Source organism: Callospermophilus lateralis, chromosome 9, assembly GCF_048772815.1.
Source record: "Callospermophilus lateralis isolate mCalLat2 chromosome 9, mCalLat2.hap1, whole genome shotgun sequence".
NCBI classification, from domain to species: Eukaryota; Metazoa; Chordata; class Mammalia; order Rodentia; family Sciuridae; genus Callospermophilus; species Callospermophilus lateralis.
Genome location: NC_135313.1, coordinates 62,295,723 through 62,309,356, shown reverse-complemented (window position 1 = coordinate 62,309,356; position 13,634 = coordinate 62,295,723). Strand labels below are relative to the sequence as shown.

The 13,634-nt window shown below is 36.7% G+C and overlaps 1 protein-coding gene across 1 annotated transcript in view; it reads right to left on the bottom strand.

The window, feature by feature from the left end:
• Stk39 (serine/threonine kinase 39) overlaps window positions 1-13,634 on the bottom strand; it is a 272,264-nt gene that overhangs the window by 100,675 nt on the left and 157,955 nt on the right. The window contains exons 11-14 of the mRNA XM_076865573.2: window positions 10,641-10,763; window positions 10,471-10,500; window positions 3,078-3,140; window positions 741-808 (exon numbers count right to left, since the gene is read on the bottom strand). Of these exons, the coding sequence (XP_076721688.2) occupies window positions 741-808; window positions 3,078-3,140; window positions 10,471-10,500; window positions 10,641-10,763 (284 nt within the window). The remainder of the gene's footprint in view (window positions 1-740; window positions 809-3,077; window positions 3,141-10,470; window positions 10,501-10,640; window positions 10,764-13,634) is intronic.

Sequence of the window (13,634 nt, the reverse complement as noted above, 5' to 3'; positions counted from 1 at the left end):
ACAATACACAACACACACACACACACACACACACACACACACAAATTATTTTAGAATACCTCCAAAATGTGATAATATTCTGACCGATCTAGTAAATTAAGCTATTTACAATGAGGTTAAGCAGTTTTCTTTTGTCTTGAGATTCCAAATGCTCAACAAAGAATATCTGCAGATAAACCTTTAAATTAAAAACTTCTTAAAATAGAAACAGCTTTCATTCACCAGGCTATCAACTGTCAGGCACCATATTTGTATCCATTTCCTAGAAGAATGAAGGCTCTTTCAAAATATATCTGTCATTTCTCCACAGTGGCTGATCAAACCTGCCACTGAAAAATGTTCTGAACAGGCAACTTGTAGTACAAGCATGGTTTATTTCTGTCAGAGACTGACTGCCGGAGTGTGAAAGAAACTCATTAAAAATCTCTTACTGTGATCTTACATTGTTAAAAAATAAAAGTAAAAACCCCAGAAAGAAAGAAAAGAAAAAAAAGAAAGCTTAGTGATGGGTACCCTGAGTCTGCAGACTCTCATATAGTGCTTTTCTCTCTTGGTCTTCTTTAGCAAGCAATTAAAAGAGCACAATTAGTTTGGGGAATATGGCATACACTGATTGTTTGGGGAAATCAAGTAAGTTAAAACAATTTTATTTTATGCTAATGTCTTGAAACGTTAATGAAAGAGATCAGAATATTGTACTATAAGAAAAATGATGGAAAATAAACAACAGCATTATTTACCTCAATCTTAAAACGAGGTTCACAGCGCAAGAAGCTTCTCTGTAGTCTTCACTCGCTTTGGGTTGGCCCTTTAAAAACACAACAAATGGTGTTGGAAACTTTATTGGAAGAAGAATGAATAAGATCACCATATCCCTTGAACTATGCATCCCTTTCTGAAAATTTCAAAACTAGGACTTCAGACCTGCAGGTTTTTGTTTGGCCTCACAAATACCTCTAAGTGAAGATCAGAATGATGCCCAATTCCCATTGCAAATGTGGACAGAATGTTTCAAAGAGAGAGACTCAGTAGTAGGGTGGACACTGTGAATGACTGGTACAAGCTGCAGCAAATTCAAAGTGGGGTCAGCCATCCAAAGTGGAGCTATCGAAAGTGGCACCCTATAGCTAGAGCAATGGATTCTCACCCACTGGGCCTTGGTGATGCACAAAGGTTGGGCACCTTAAACCTTAAGGTGGAAAGGAAGGTGGAACCAGTAGGATTGGCATCCATTTCTCTTTCTTGCCTTTCTCACCCACGGCCTATTTCCTTGAACATAGATTATCTATTTCAAGTGTCTGTGCCACATAGCCTCCCCCCCCATTCCCATGAATCCTTAGCCACTAGTAGATTTACTTGTCTTAAGTAGGGAAAAATAACAAGACTTCAGGGTCAAGACTTGGCTCTGACACTTACCAGCTGTGTAAACATGGAACAGGCCCATGGAAAAGACTTGTTTTCCCCTTTACAAAGCAGGGGTAATACCTGCCTCAAAAGGTTTTGGGAAAATGATATACATGAAAGTGAGCCATAAACTATAAAATATTAAACAATTCTAGTTATTATAATCCCTTTTGCTGTTTCCTGCTCACTTTGCTTTCTTTTTTGTTATTATTATTATTTGCCTTTCATCATTCAGTGAATCCCTACTGTTTATCTCTTACTGAGTTGACTAACACAGCACAAAGCCCTACACTGAACTCTGGTTCTGCCCCTGACCCATGGTGTGACTTTGCACAAACTACTCAATCTTTGCAAGTCTTGATTCCTCAGCCATAGAATAAAGGCCAGGTTACCAGACCTCAAACAGGCTTTCCACAACCAAGAAACCCCATTGCTCTAGCCATCTCCCAAATAAATAACTGCTTTCTAAAACACAGATCAGGCAAAATAGAAACAAATTTAAATGAAACACACAGATTTAGGAAAAAATACTGTGTGATTCTAAGGCTGATGATGCTTTATAGTATAATCACTTTTTCTGTGGTAGGAATGCCAAATTTTTATTGACTCTTTTTAGTTATACATGATAGTAGAATTCATTTTGAAATAATTATAAAAGCATGGAATATATCATATTCTAATTCAGATACCAATACCTCTCCTTCCCCTTCCCTTTTCCTAACCCCTGCTCCCTTCCCTCTATTGATCTTTCTGACTTTTTCCATAGTTATTTTATTTTTTAATTAATTTCTGATGGATATACACGATGTTGAGATTCACGATGTTGAGATTCACTGTGGCGCATTCATGTATGTACATAGGAAAGTTATGTCAGATTCATCCCACTGTCTTTCCTAAATCTTATCTCCCCTCCCTTCCCTTCATTCCCCTTTGTCTAATCCACTGAATTTCTATTCTCCCTTCTGTCCCTTATTGTATGTTAACTTCCACATATCAGAGAAAACTTTGACTTCTGGTGTTTGGGGATTGGCTTATTATAACCTCTTTGAGAGCAGAAGCATTTGCCTACCGATTCTATAGCAGAACTAGAATATGACTCTACACTGCAACTCTATACCCACAGTCCTTGCCCTGAATTGCTCAGTATCCTTCACTACACCCAGCATGACTCACCGCACAGGTCTTCTGTCATACACCTTTTATAATAATGCATTGTACACGCATTTCACTGTCACTGGACTATTATTTTTACAAGGCAAGTTGTAGAGATGAATTGGCCCATAAAATTCAATAATAAAAGAATTATGAAAAGAGGTTATAGAAATCCAACCAGGAGCAAAAGAAAAGTATCAATTAGCTACAATGTTTTGTGGCTGGAATATAACAGAAGGGTGAGTCATTTTCTTTCCTTTGCGTACTTTCCACAGTCCCAGCAATTTCAAAAGCATTCTAGTAATTTTTTCTTGCTCTTGAACCTATCATTAAAGGCTGGAGGTCGTGAAAGGATGGTCAATAATAACCCCCCTTTTTTTCCATATCTATTCAAAGGGAGAGTTTATAAGCCCCAGGTTTGGCAATGTACTCTGAAATTGTCTACCTGCCTAAATGGTGGGTTTCTCTAAAGGTCTGCCTACAAAGCTTCTCTAATGGAAATGACTGGCAAAGGAACCTACCTGAGAGTCGTGCACGGAGAGGGACTGTATTTGCTCGGGGATTCTGCTGGTGTTCACCGAGATCTGTTAAGAGAACCACCATGATACTACTCAAGGAAGCCAAAAGGAGACATTAAGGTCAACGTGGTTACACTGTGTACCAACTGCCAGAGACAATAATGTTCAGATCTGAAAGCAGTAGTATTTCCTAAACTATATCCCAAATGCTTCTGACTGCCTGCATTGGAATCACTCAGGGAAATGTGCTATAGAAGCCTGGGTCTCACTTGGCCTGTGATTCAGAATTTTGTTTAGATGGGAGAGCATCTGTGTCTTTAAAGAGTTCTCCAGGACAACCTATACGGTTTGAGAGAGCCACTCAGCCAAAGTGAAAAAGCATAGACTATTTGATATTTTAAATTGGATAACAACTTTTTTATTAGTTATTTTCATCTAATGAGAAGTTTTAGACTCAGTAAAACCTGCCCCTTTAATTATTACTGTAACTATTGATTGTAATTCACAAATGTGTAAGGTTAAGTGGGTTGTTTAAAATAGTTTTCCCCAACAGAAGGATAGGTTACATTTTTCTCTCAAAAATTGGAATTGTGGCCCTGAGCTGACACCTAAATCATTTTTACCTCATGACTGAATTTTATAAACTCTGCCCTGTAGTAAACCTTGAAAGACAGAAAACAAAACAAGAAACAACAACAACAAAACAAAACAAAAATAAGAAAAGAAAAAAACTAAAGAAAAACAGCAATGAAAACAAATGAAAAGGATCTTCCATTTCTAACTTACTACCAATTCTAAAATAATCAGAAATTCTTTCTGGCAAAAATTGTCTAAAATTTAAGGATATAAAATTCATACCCTCTGAGCTTCCTCAAAAATAACTATGTTCATCCTGAACTAACAGGGGGAAGTACATTGAGGTCTGCAGTTTACTTTGAAGTACATCAAAAAATTCAGGTGAGAATATGGATGAGTAGATGGATTTGCATGTCATAAAGCAAGTGTAAGTTATACCTTAGGTGATAGGTATATGGCACTCGCAATAAAATGCTTTAATGTTGTATGTTTGAATGTTTTATAATAAAATGCTGGGGGGTGACTATGTTAGAAGAAAAAAACAATATCTGTTCATTAGCCAGAGGGCAATGGCCTACACCAAATACCTCTTGGGAAGAATCATTCAGTCTTATTCCCCAGTCTGAATTTAGGTTTGATGTACAACCACACACCACAACTGCCTGTACAGCATACCCTACCTTTAACCAAAGAACAACAGTAAGCTAAGCACCCTCACTAGCATTGACACAGAGGAGAAAACATCTCCTTCCCTTGGGGAGGCCCATCACCCACCCAAGTCCCTTATTCCTGGGCAGTTGGTTTTATGGAGAGCTTATGACTGGAGTGGGCAAGGGAACCACACATGCCTTATGAGACACTGTGGAGGTGTAAGTGGCATATAACCAAAGGACCAGCTTCTATTCTCAATGGTTCAATGCAAATTATTCCTTGGAAGATGTCCAGAGGTGCTCAGGATGCTGAAAGCCCCTATACAAAAATATCTTCCTTGACAATTCCGAGCAGTTGCCCAATATCACTATTGTGAACCCTCTCCATGAGACTAGAGGATGGCCTTTTGGTTATACTCTTAAATGAAAAACGTGCAAAAAAGAAAAAAAAAATGCTAACCCATTAAGCAGCTGGTACATATCAACAGCATAATAGAAATTTATCAGATATATTCCCCCTTTTGAACAGTTTTCCCTCTCTTAAATAGAAGGGCATTTAAAAGAACAAATGTTTCAATAGAAAGGAGAAAGAAAAATAAATTAATGTTGGACACCACTCTATGACTAAACCTCAGTGGGGATCTGGGAGAGGGTAAAAGAGAGGAAAATATCTCAAAATGGACAGAAAAAAATGAAGAAAACATATGCTTTACAACTTTCACAGAACTCTGCCTAATCTTTTCTTTTTCTATTTTTAACACATAGCTAAATGCAATGTGGTATTTTGGTTTGTATCCAGGAAAAGAAAAAGAACATTAGTGGACAAACTAGTAAAATATGAATAAATTCTGGGGTTTAGTTGATAGTTATATAACAGTATTTTCTGAGTTGTGATATACATACCAGGATTCCAGGAGAAATTAACAGTGTGAAAAACCAGGTGAGGGGAACTCTGCACTTACTATCTTTGTATCATTTCTCTGTCTAGAATTATTCCAAAATAAAGTTTATTTTCAGAAATATAGCAGATTTCTGATCACAAATCTAACTTCCAACATTACTCAGAAGGCCAATTACCTATAGTGATAACATACTTTAGAAGTGACATAATTAAAGTATCATATTAATGCAGTCTAAGATGACTAAAGCTAACTGTAATAAATTTAGAGGCAGAAATGAAATGTCTTCTCCTTCTACATATAGATATAAAAACAAATATGCAGCCAATCCCAATGGCTCACACCTGTAATGCCAGTGACTCAGGAGACCGAGGCAGGAAGATTGCCAAGTTCAAGGTCAGCCTGAGCAATTTAGTGAGGCACTGTCTCAAAATAAAAAAGGGCTGGGGATGTAGCTCAGTGGTAGAGCACCCCTGGGTTCAGTTCCCAGTACCACAAAAGTGGGGTGGAGAATAAAACATGTTTAAGAGTTGATGGGCATTTGGAAAACATGTTTCATCAGAAATAATTTTTAAAAGCTAGTGGAAGTCTTAAAAACCATTATGTAACAATAATGAATAATATGAGCAATAAATTTAACCTTCTCATTATACCTAATATCTAGTAAAAAACATCCCCAATCTAAATCAACATCAAATGCATTTCTCCTTGAGATAAGATCCCAGAGTAAAGAAACAGAAAGATTTTCATAATTAAGCTAGACTAGACTCTCCATGACAAAGCTCTTTAATGTACTTTTTGTGGGTCCTACCGGGCTTCAACCAAAAATCTTTACTCCTGTTTCATTAAGCCTGGTTGAGTAAGGACTTCTCCAAGAAATTTCTAAAAATGTTTTTCCTTTTGCCTTTCTCTTTCTTTTGTTTTGAAATTTCTGATACGCAGATATTTAAAACAGAATCTTCCTGATTTCTCTTTGGGTTTCTGGATTCAGCCTGATTTGTGACATTTTCATAGTCAGTAGACCTTGAATCTGGCCACAAATCAGAATCACAGGATCAGCCCTCTGAAAAGCATTGTGCTGGGACATTACCCCTAACTAGTAAGTTAGCATCTGTGGCTCTGTGATTGAATCCAGGCACCGAATATTTTAAATCTTTCACTTTCTCTGGTGTTGAGCAGGGCTATGAATCATTTGTTCTCATGCCACCTATCTGAGGTGACGTTGTAAAAAAAATGTTGCTTTAACCGAAGCCCTAGCGAACGTCTTCCTCCATTCAATGAAAAAACCAAAGGAAACTAAATTTAAAAATAAAGTTTATTTCACTTTTCATGTAGAAAATTAAGAGTATAATGTAAAATTGACAAAAAGTCATTGAACAAGTACTTATTATCTCAGAGCCTCAAAAAAAGAAATTCTGAAACCACTGATCAAAAGAAGGTCAATAAGAAGATAACAGATGAAAAGTTTGAGATAAGAAGATATATAAGTAGGAAACACTACCCACAAAAGCCTCTGCTTCAGGCCTCAAAAGATAGAAGCTTCCAGAAAGCAGGTGCTCTTCTCTTCTTGTATAATTTCCACATGGCTAACCCAATTCCAGAGACATCAGATACAGTTTACATATTTTATCAATTACTTAACTATATTATCATGAATAATAATGTAATTATTAAACTTTAGTCTCTGAAGTTTTCATCCACCCAAGGAGAATAAGATAATAAATAAATGAGAATGAATTATGTACTTATTACAAATCCTTAATTACTAGTGGGTGACTAATAGTTTTGCAAGACAATTTCTAAAATATTGCTCTAGGAACACATGACAAATTTTTCAAAGTACCTAGCTATGAATCTTAAGATAAATTGTGTAACTCTGAAAATGTATTGTTCATATTTGAAATTCTCCTGGACATACGTAGAATGACCTCCAAATATACTCCAGGATGAGCAGCATCTTCCCAAGATCCCTCTGACAAAGATCCTACTCTGGCTTTCTCAATCTTCACCAACTAATATTGTAATACTTTGTACCCAAGGACTCCCCAGAGACCAAACAGTACCTCACAAATTAACCATGCCTAAAATATCCCCCATTTATTGTAGCATCTTACTGACTAAACATAGCACTACTAAGGCTACATTGTCTGCACTTTACCTCAATTACATAATATCTTCTGATCTTTATTCCCATTTCTGACCTCCTCAGAAATACTACATGCCTGTTCATATACTTGCTTCTTGTTTTTACTTCTGTGCATGGATGTTCATGTCACCAACAATCATGTATGCAAGGGGAGCACACACATGCATAAAATACTAGCCCAGACTTCTACCAGCTTGTGGTCAAAGCACAACTAGACTGCAATTTAAATGACAACCATTATTGAAAAGCTTATCAAAATATAATTACTCTGGCATTTAAATGTGTCATTTTGCACAGATAAGCATTTCATTCTCAAAGATGCTTAAAGATATACATTGATCTAATTACTGATAGCAACTATGAAAATCCAAAATCTGAAGACGCTTCAACCAAGCAATCCCAATTCTAAGTATCTATACTGTACTTGCATATGTGCTGACCCAAGTGCATTCACAAAAAAAAAAGTGAAGGGAATGACATCTGTACAACAATCTAAATGACTGCCAAGAAAGAAAGAGTTAAATAAACCACTTCCATCCATCTAATGTAACACTATGCCACAATTAAAAATAAAGAGGTAGTTACAATACTTAATAGAATAGATTTCAAAGAAAATAAGGCATATTGCAAAAACTTTATAGTTTTATCATTCCATTCATTTTTTTAGATGATTTGCTAGATTTAAGTACATATTTATATAGAAATGAACAAAAAAAGTCTCTCAAGAAACACTGCCAACTAATAACTTCTGTGGAAAGAAGTGTCAGCCACAGGGGCAAGAGGATAGCAAGATAACAGCAGTCTTTAGTTTTTATTAACTCTAGTTCTCATATGCCCTTTTCAAATCTTTGCTCTCTGTTCCTTCTCAATCAGGCCTGCCCTGACCAACCCAACAAAAATCACAGCCTCCTCCTCCTCCCACACTCCATCTCCACACATTCTTTTTTTTTTTTCTTAACATACTGCTCCTATCCTATTGTAAAAATAATTTACTAACTAAAAATTTATTTTTACTCCTATTAAAATGTAAGCTTCACAGGGACAGTGATTTTGCTCTGTTTCTTTCACTGATATGTTCCCAACATTTCCTAAAACACAGCAGGCACATATTTAATATGTGTGTCAAATATTATGTATAATATATACACACATACATACATTAAATATTAATAAATTTAACTTTTTCATTCCCTATATTATAGATAAATAAAATACTTTATGCTATCCATATTTACAGGAAGCATTTGGGGGTGGCTAGCAAATCAGAGGATTATTTTAGTTAAAAGCTGAAAGCACCTGGTAATACAGCTCAGGATACTGAAATGACAGCACTATCAAGAGTTTAGAATACTGGCCCAAGAAACAGGGTCAGGTCATTCCTAAAATGTAGTGGTAGTGTTTACATGAAACATGTATGCTTCCATAAAATTGAGACGTCTATTCATATGCTTCCTTAAATTTTGTACCAATCTGTGACAGACACGTTCCACTGGGAAATCAAATGAGTCTAGATGCTATGCATTGCCTACAACTTTCAAATCCCCATCAAGATCAACAGTGAAGCTTGAGAATCAACTCACAGTTTGCCCTACATTATTCCCTTTCTTACCTGTGCACAAAATATTCTTTCCAAAAAGATCCTGCCATTAGCCAAATAAGTTATCAGCAATTTCAATGAGCACATAGTAAAATATTCTCTTAACCAATTCTCATGGGGAAAAGACCAACACCCATTCTCTATACTAGTAAGGCAAGATCAATGAATATCACTCAGTGGAGATGTCTGTAGTAAACCAATAATGGATGCTTTTTGGGTCAATGACACTACCTAAAGCATCTCATTATGTTCTACTTCTAAGAAGAACTTGCCCTTTTAATTAGAGAAACTCTTAGCAACAGATGAAAAAACTTGTACTCTATGCTTTGCTCCAGATTAAATGGGAAAGTGGGCAATGAGAGGGCAGAGTACATGAGACCTACTTAAGATCATTCTAAAACTCTAGCACAACATTCTAAAACTGTAGCCAACATGCCCTGCTCTGACACTTATCACCATTTCTCCTAGCACAGGGGAAAAATGTCCTTGACTAAAGCTTATATTTTACATGTGAAATGGAAAAAATAATTCATGTGATAATCATGTCTCCATGATCCTGTTCTCTCAACAGGTGAAGGAGCCCTACCACTGAGAGGCAGGTACACTGAAAACACCCAGGAAAGACCTATCAGTGGCTAGGATGATGATGGGAGAACAAAGGGAGAAGGGCTTGCAGTTCTGTCAATCACTCTTATAATGCCCAGCTGGCTACTGCCACTTAAAACCCTATGGCGAGATTTGCTCCTCCCAAACAAAAGGAAATGCTTACCAATCTTAAAAAGTTGGGATGAACATACTTTGTAGCCCAACATTTTCTGTTTTCGTAATGAGAATTTAATAAGGTCTATATTAATTACTAAGTCTAAAATATTTGGAGCTATTTAAATATGCTCAAATTTCCTCTAAGAGAATTACTGAGCTATAGTCATGACTAGACATTAAGGATTAGGATAATTAATCAGATGGAGGAATTAAATGAAAAATGATCCCTTAATCAAAAGATGAGCAGTTCTTAAAAATGAAGTCATTAAATGAGTGCACCTTGCTTACCTAGTTACTTCAGAGATTTAAAAATCAAGACAAATAGTGTTTCTAACCATTTAGTATCTGTATTACTGTAAATTGAAGATTCAGAAGAAATTCTGCCTGTATGCTCACCTATGTTTTCTAAATGTCAGTAATACTAATAGTTAAAAGTAATTATTACCCAGCTGATGCCCAGGCCTCCACTGAGTACCTTATGAATATGATTTAATCAATCCTCAACAGCAACCTTACAAGTACTCTGATTGTTCCTTGTTCTAAAGGCAAGGGAAATTGAGGCTCAGAGTAAAGTAATTTGCTGCAATCTGTGCAGGCCAGAAGAAACTCAAGACAGAATTGGGGCCTACAACAATGATGTACCTTCCCTTTTTTCCCCTACTCTGTGAGATTTTCAGTCTAGACTGATACCACAGGGCAGAATGAAGTGGAGGAAAAGTACATACTCACATAGATAGACAGACAGACTGACAGAACTGCTGCTCACCTCTGGATTTTCTTCTTTTACTCTTCGTGACTGTAAAACAAATATGTACTCATTAATATGTGCACGCACGCACACACACACACACACACACACGCATACATATACACACACACACATTCTTCAGAAATATAATGCATGCAGATTTGCTGCTGGTCACGGGTGTCATTTACCTTTTCCTGAGAAGCGGCTGCTTTCCCCTCTTCACTTTTCTCATCCATCTCGTCGTCACTCCACTCCCAGTCCCCGTCTTCGGTTTTGTGGAGGTGACCGCTTGACCCTGGAACTCGTCTTACCTGAATCAAAACAAGCCCACACCACACTTCACTAGTTAAATCTGCAGGGCTCGCTGGTGCTGCTGTATGAGCTACACGGCACACACACACCACCTTGAAGATGACCCCCATGGCTATCAGTCCAGCGATAGCTAGAAATCAACACCCAAAGAGACCACACAGCCTCCAGACTCCCACACTCATTCTCCTTCCAAAAATATTGTGTTCTTGAAATGCAACTATTTTGGAAGAACACCACACACATAAGCCATTACACACCGAGATCATTGTTCACTTTTAACTCAGTTAACCATTTTATCAGTTACTACATATACAAGGCCATGTGATAGGCTTCAGAATTGCCTAAGGAAACACACACAAGCAATGGACCACTGACGAAGCGAAGGCAGGGAAACCCAGAAGTCCAATGAAGCACACCAGACTAGAGGTCCCAGCTAGGTAAAACCTACAACCACAGAACAAATACCCTTTTGTGGCTGCCTGGCTCTTTCTAGAACCTGACATCATGCCCATGTTTCCAGGATTCTGCTCAACTTATCTAAGCAAACAAACAGTAACAGGCTAATCCTAACACACTTTGTGTAGTACACTAGAGACTTGTGAGATTGTACCCATGCAGCATGATCATCCACAGCCTTACTAATATTTAGGTTATAATCAGGCTGGCTTCCTCAACTATTTCAACTTCTTTTCCTTCTTTTCCTTCTCTTCCTTCCTTCCTTCCTTCCTTCCTTCCTCCCTCCCTCCCTCCTTCCCTTCCTTCCTTTCTCCCTTCTTCCCTCCCTCCTTCCTTCCTTCCTTTTTTTGAACTAGTAATTTGCCTTAGAAAGTATAGTGAAATTAAAAAAACCCCTAAATCTTAAGGTTCATGAGTCTACTTCTATTCTAGAACGAAAATAAAGGATAAGAATTGAAAGTGGGGAAAAAAATGTACTGAGTCGTAATTAAACAAAACACTGTAGCAGATAAAGATGATGTGATATAACAGCTCACGGCCCAGTGAATCAGAGGATCTTGGAGTACAAATGACCTTTCTGACTTCCAATTCAACCCCTTCATTTTACAGACAAGGAGATAAAGGCCCAGAAAGTGCCCTGAGATGACAATGCTATGAAGACAAAATCTAGGGAGAAACGAAGCTTCAGACTACCAATCTCCTTATGCCATTGAATGACTATCAGAAAGAAGTGATTAAAAATATCCTGTGAAGACTCTGAAAGAGTATGATATGAAGAAAGGCCATTTCCCATAATAGAAATGATTTAATTATATTACAGGCACATCATTAAACACAAAGGAAGCACCAAAGAACTTAAATCTAAAGCAAGTATTTATACATCTCAGGTCAATGTGAAGCCACAAGCAGCACATGCTCACAGTTAAGTTAAATTGGAGGGCATTGCCATATAATCTGCAAAAGTAATCCTGATCACTTGGTCTAGAAGATCTGAGCTCCAATAGAGAAAGTTAAAAGGCAAATAAAAAGTTATTAGTAATTGCATATAGTTATGATTATTTTAAAAGTTTTTTTCCCCAATCCAAAAAAAAAAAAAAAATTTCTTAATGAATTCACCTTTGAAACACTTAGGACTTAGTTAAAACCCCTTGAGTGCTTGATGTAAGATATTTGTTCCACTTAGATTTTGAGTTCCTATAAAATCCTGTTTTAATGATACTGATTTTAATGGTGCTTATGGATGATGGCAAAGTACTATAGGAAAAAAAATGCTGAAATACACTTCAGGATTTTCAGAAGAGATTGCTCATTTTAAAGCTACAAAGAAATTGCTAAGGGAAAAGAAAACAATTTTCTGTTGACATATACAATAAAATGAATTATTTTCTTGGCAACTCTGATCATGGCAAGGGCCATGTGTTAAAGACTACACTGAAAAGAAAAAAATTTAAAGCTTTATCTGTTATAAAACAAACTATTATCCAATAAGTGAGAAAACTATGTGTCAGGAACAGAATAAAACTCTACCTTACTAAAATTATGAGAATTAGTATTCTTCGAGAGATTATACCAAGGAAAGCTCTTCCTGGAAACAGTCCAGCTGTGTACCCCAGCTCACCCTCCCCTCTCTGGGTCTATATTTACAAGATCAGTTCCATTTCCACAAGCAGATCAAACTACAAACAATAAAATGGCCTCTTCCATTTCTATTTTATCTCAGAACCCTGGTTGTCTCTTGCAGTTTTATTTGCTAGAAAAGAGAAAGATAAAACAAAAAAAGTTCAGGATTACAGTCCTACACATTCAAAAAATGATGGGACCAAGCCTTTAGGTGACAAATATTAGTTACACAAGTTAAGTATAAATATTGACTAAGTTAAGACAAAGAACATTCAAAAATCTAGGTAGGGAAAAATATAGATATAACAGTGGCGAGAACAAGAGGCCAAGTTTGTCTTTGAGAATGTCCCCCTGGCCTACTCCTAGGAATAAACTTGCAGCAAAATTTGAAACCCAGGTTTCACGGTGTATTTATATGACAATGACTTCTAGTGAAAGAACAGAAATCAATTTTACAAAGTTACATCCTTGTAGGGAGTTTGTAGAGATGAAGAACAACTTTTACCTTTTAGAAGCAAGGCAGCTAAGCCTCATTTAGTTTAGCAAATTATCTTCTTATTTAGGAACTGGAGAAGAAGAACTCCAAAAAAAGGTGTGTGATACTTTTTATTCTCACCCTATCTCCTCAATGACGACAAAGGAGATTATTCACCTTAGAATTCTATTTGCATCATTCCTATCTAATTAAATGATTTGCTCCTTCAGTAAAACTAAGAGGTAGTAGAATGATTTATTCTCTATTTTTGGTCAAGAGTTTAAAAAAAAAAAAAAAACTTCAGTGCTTCTATGAGAAA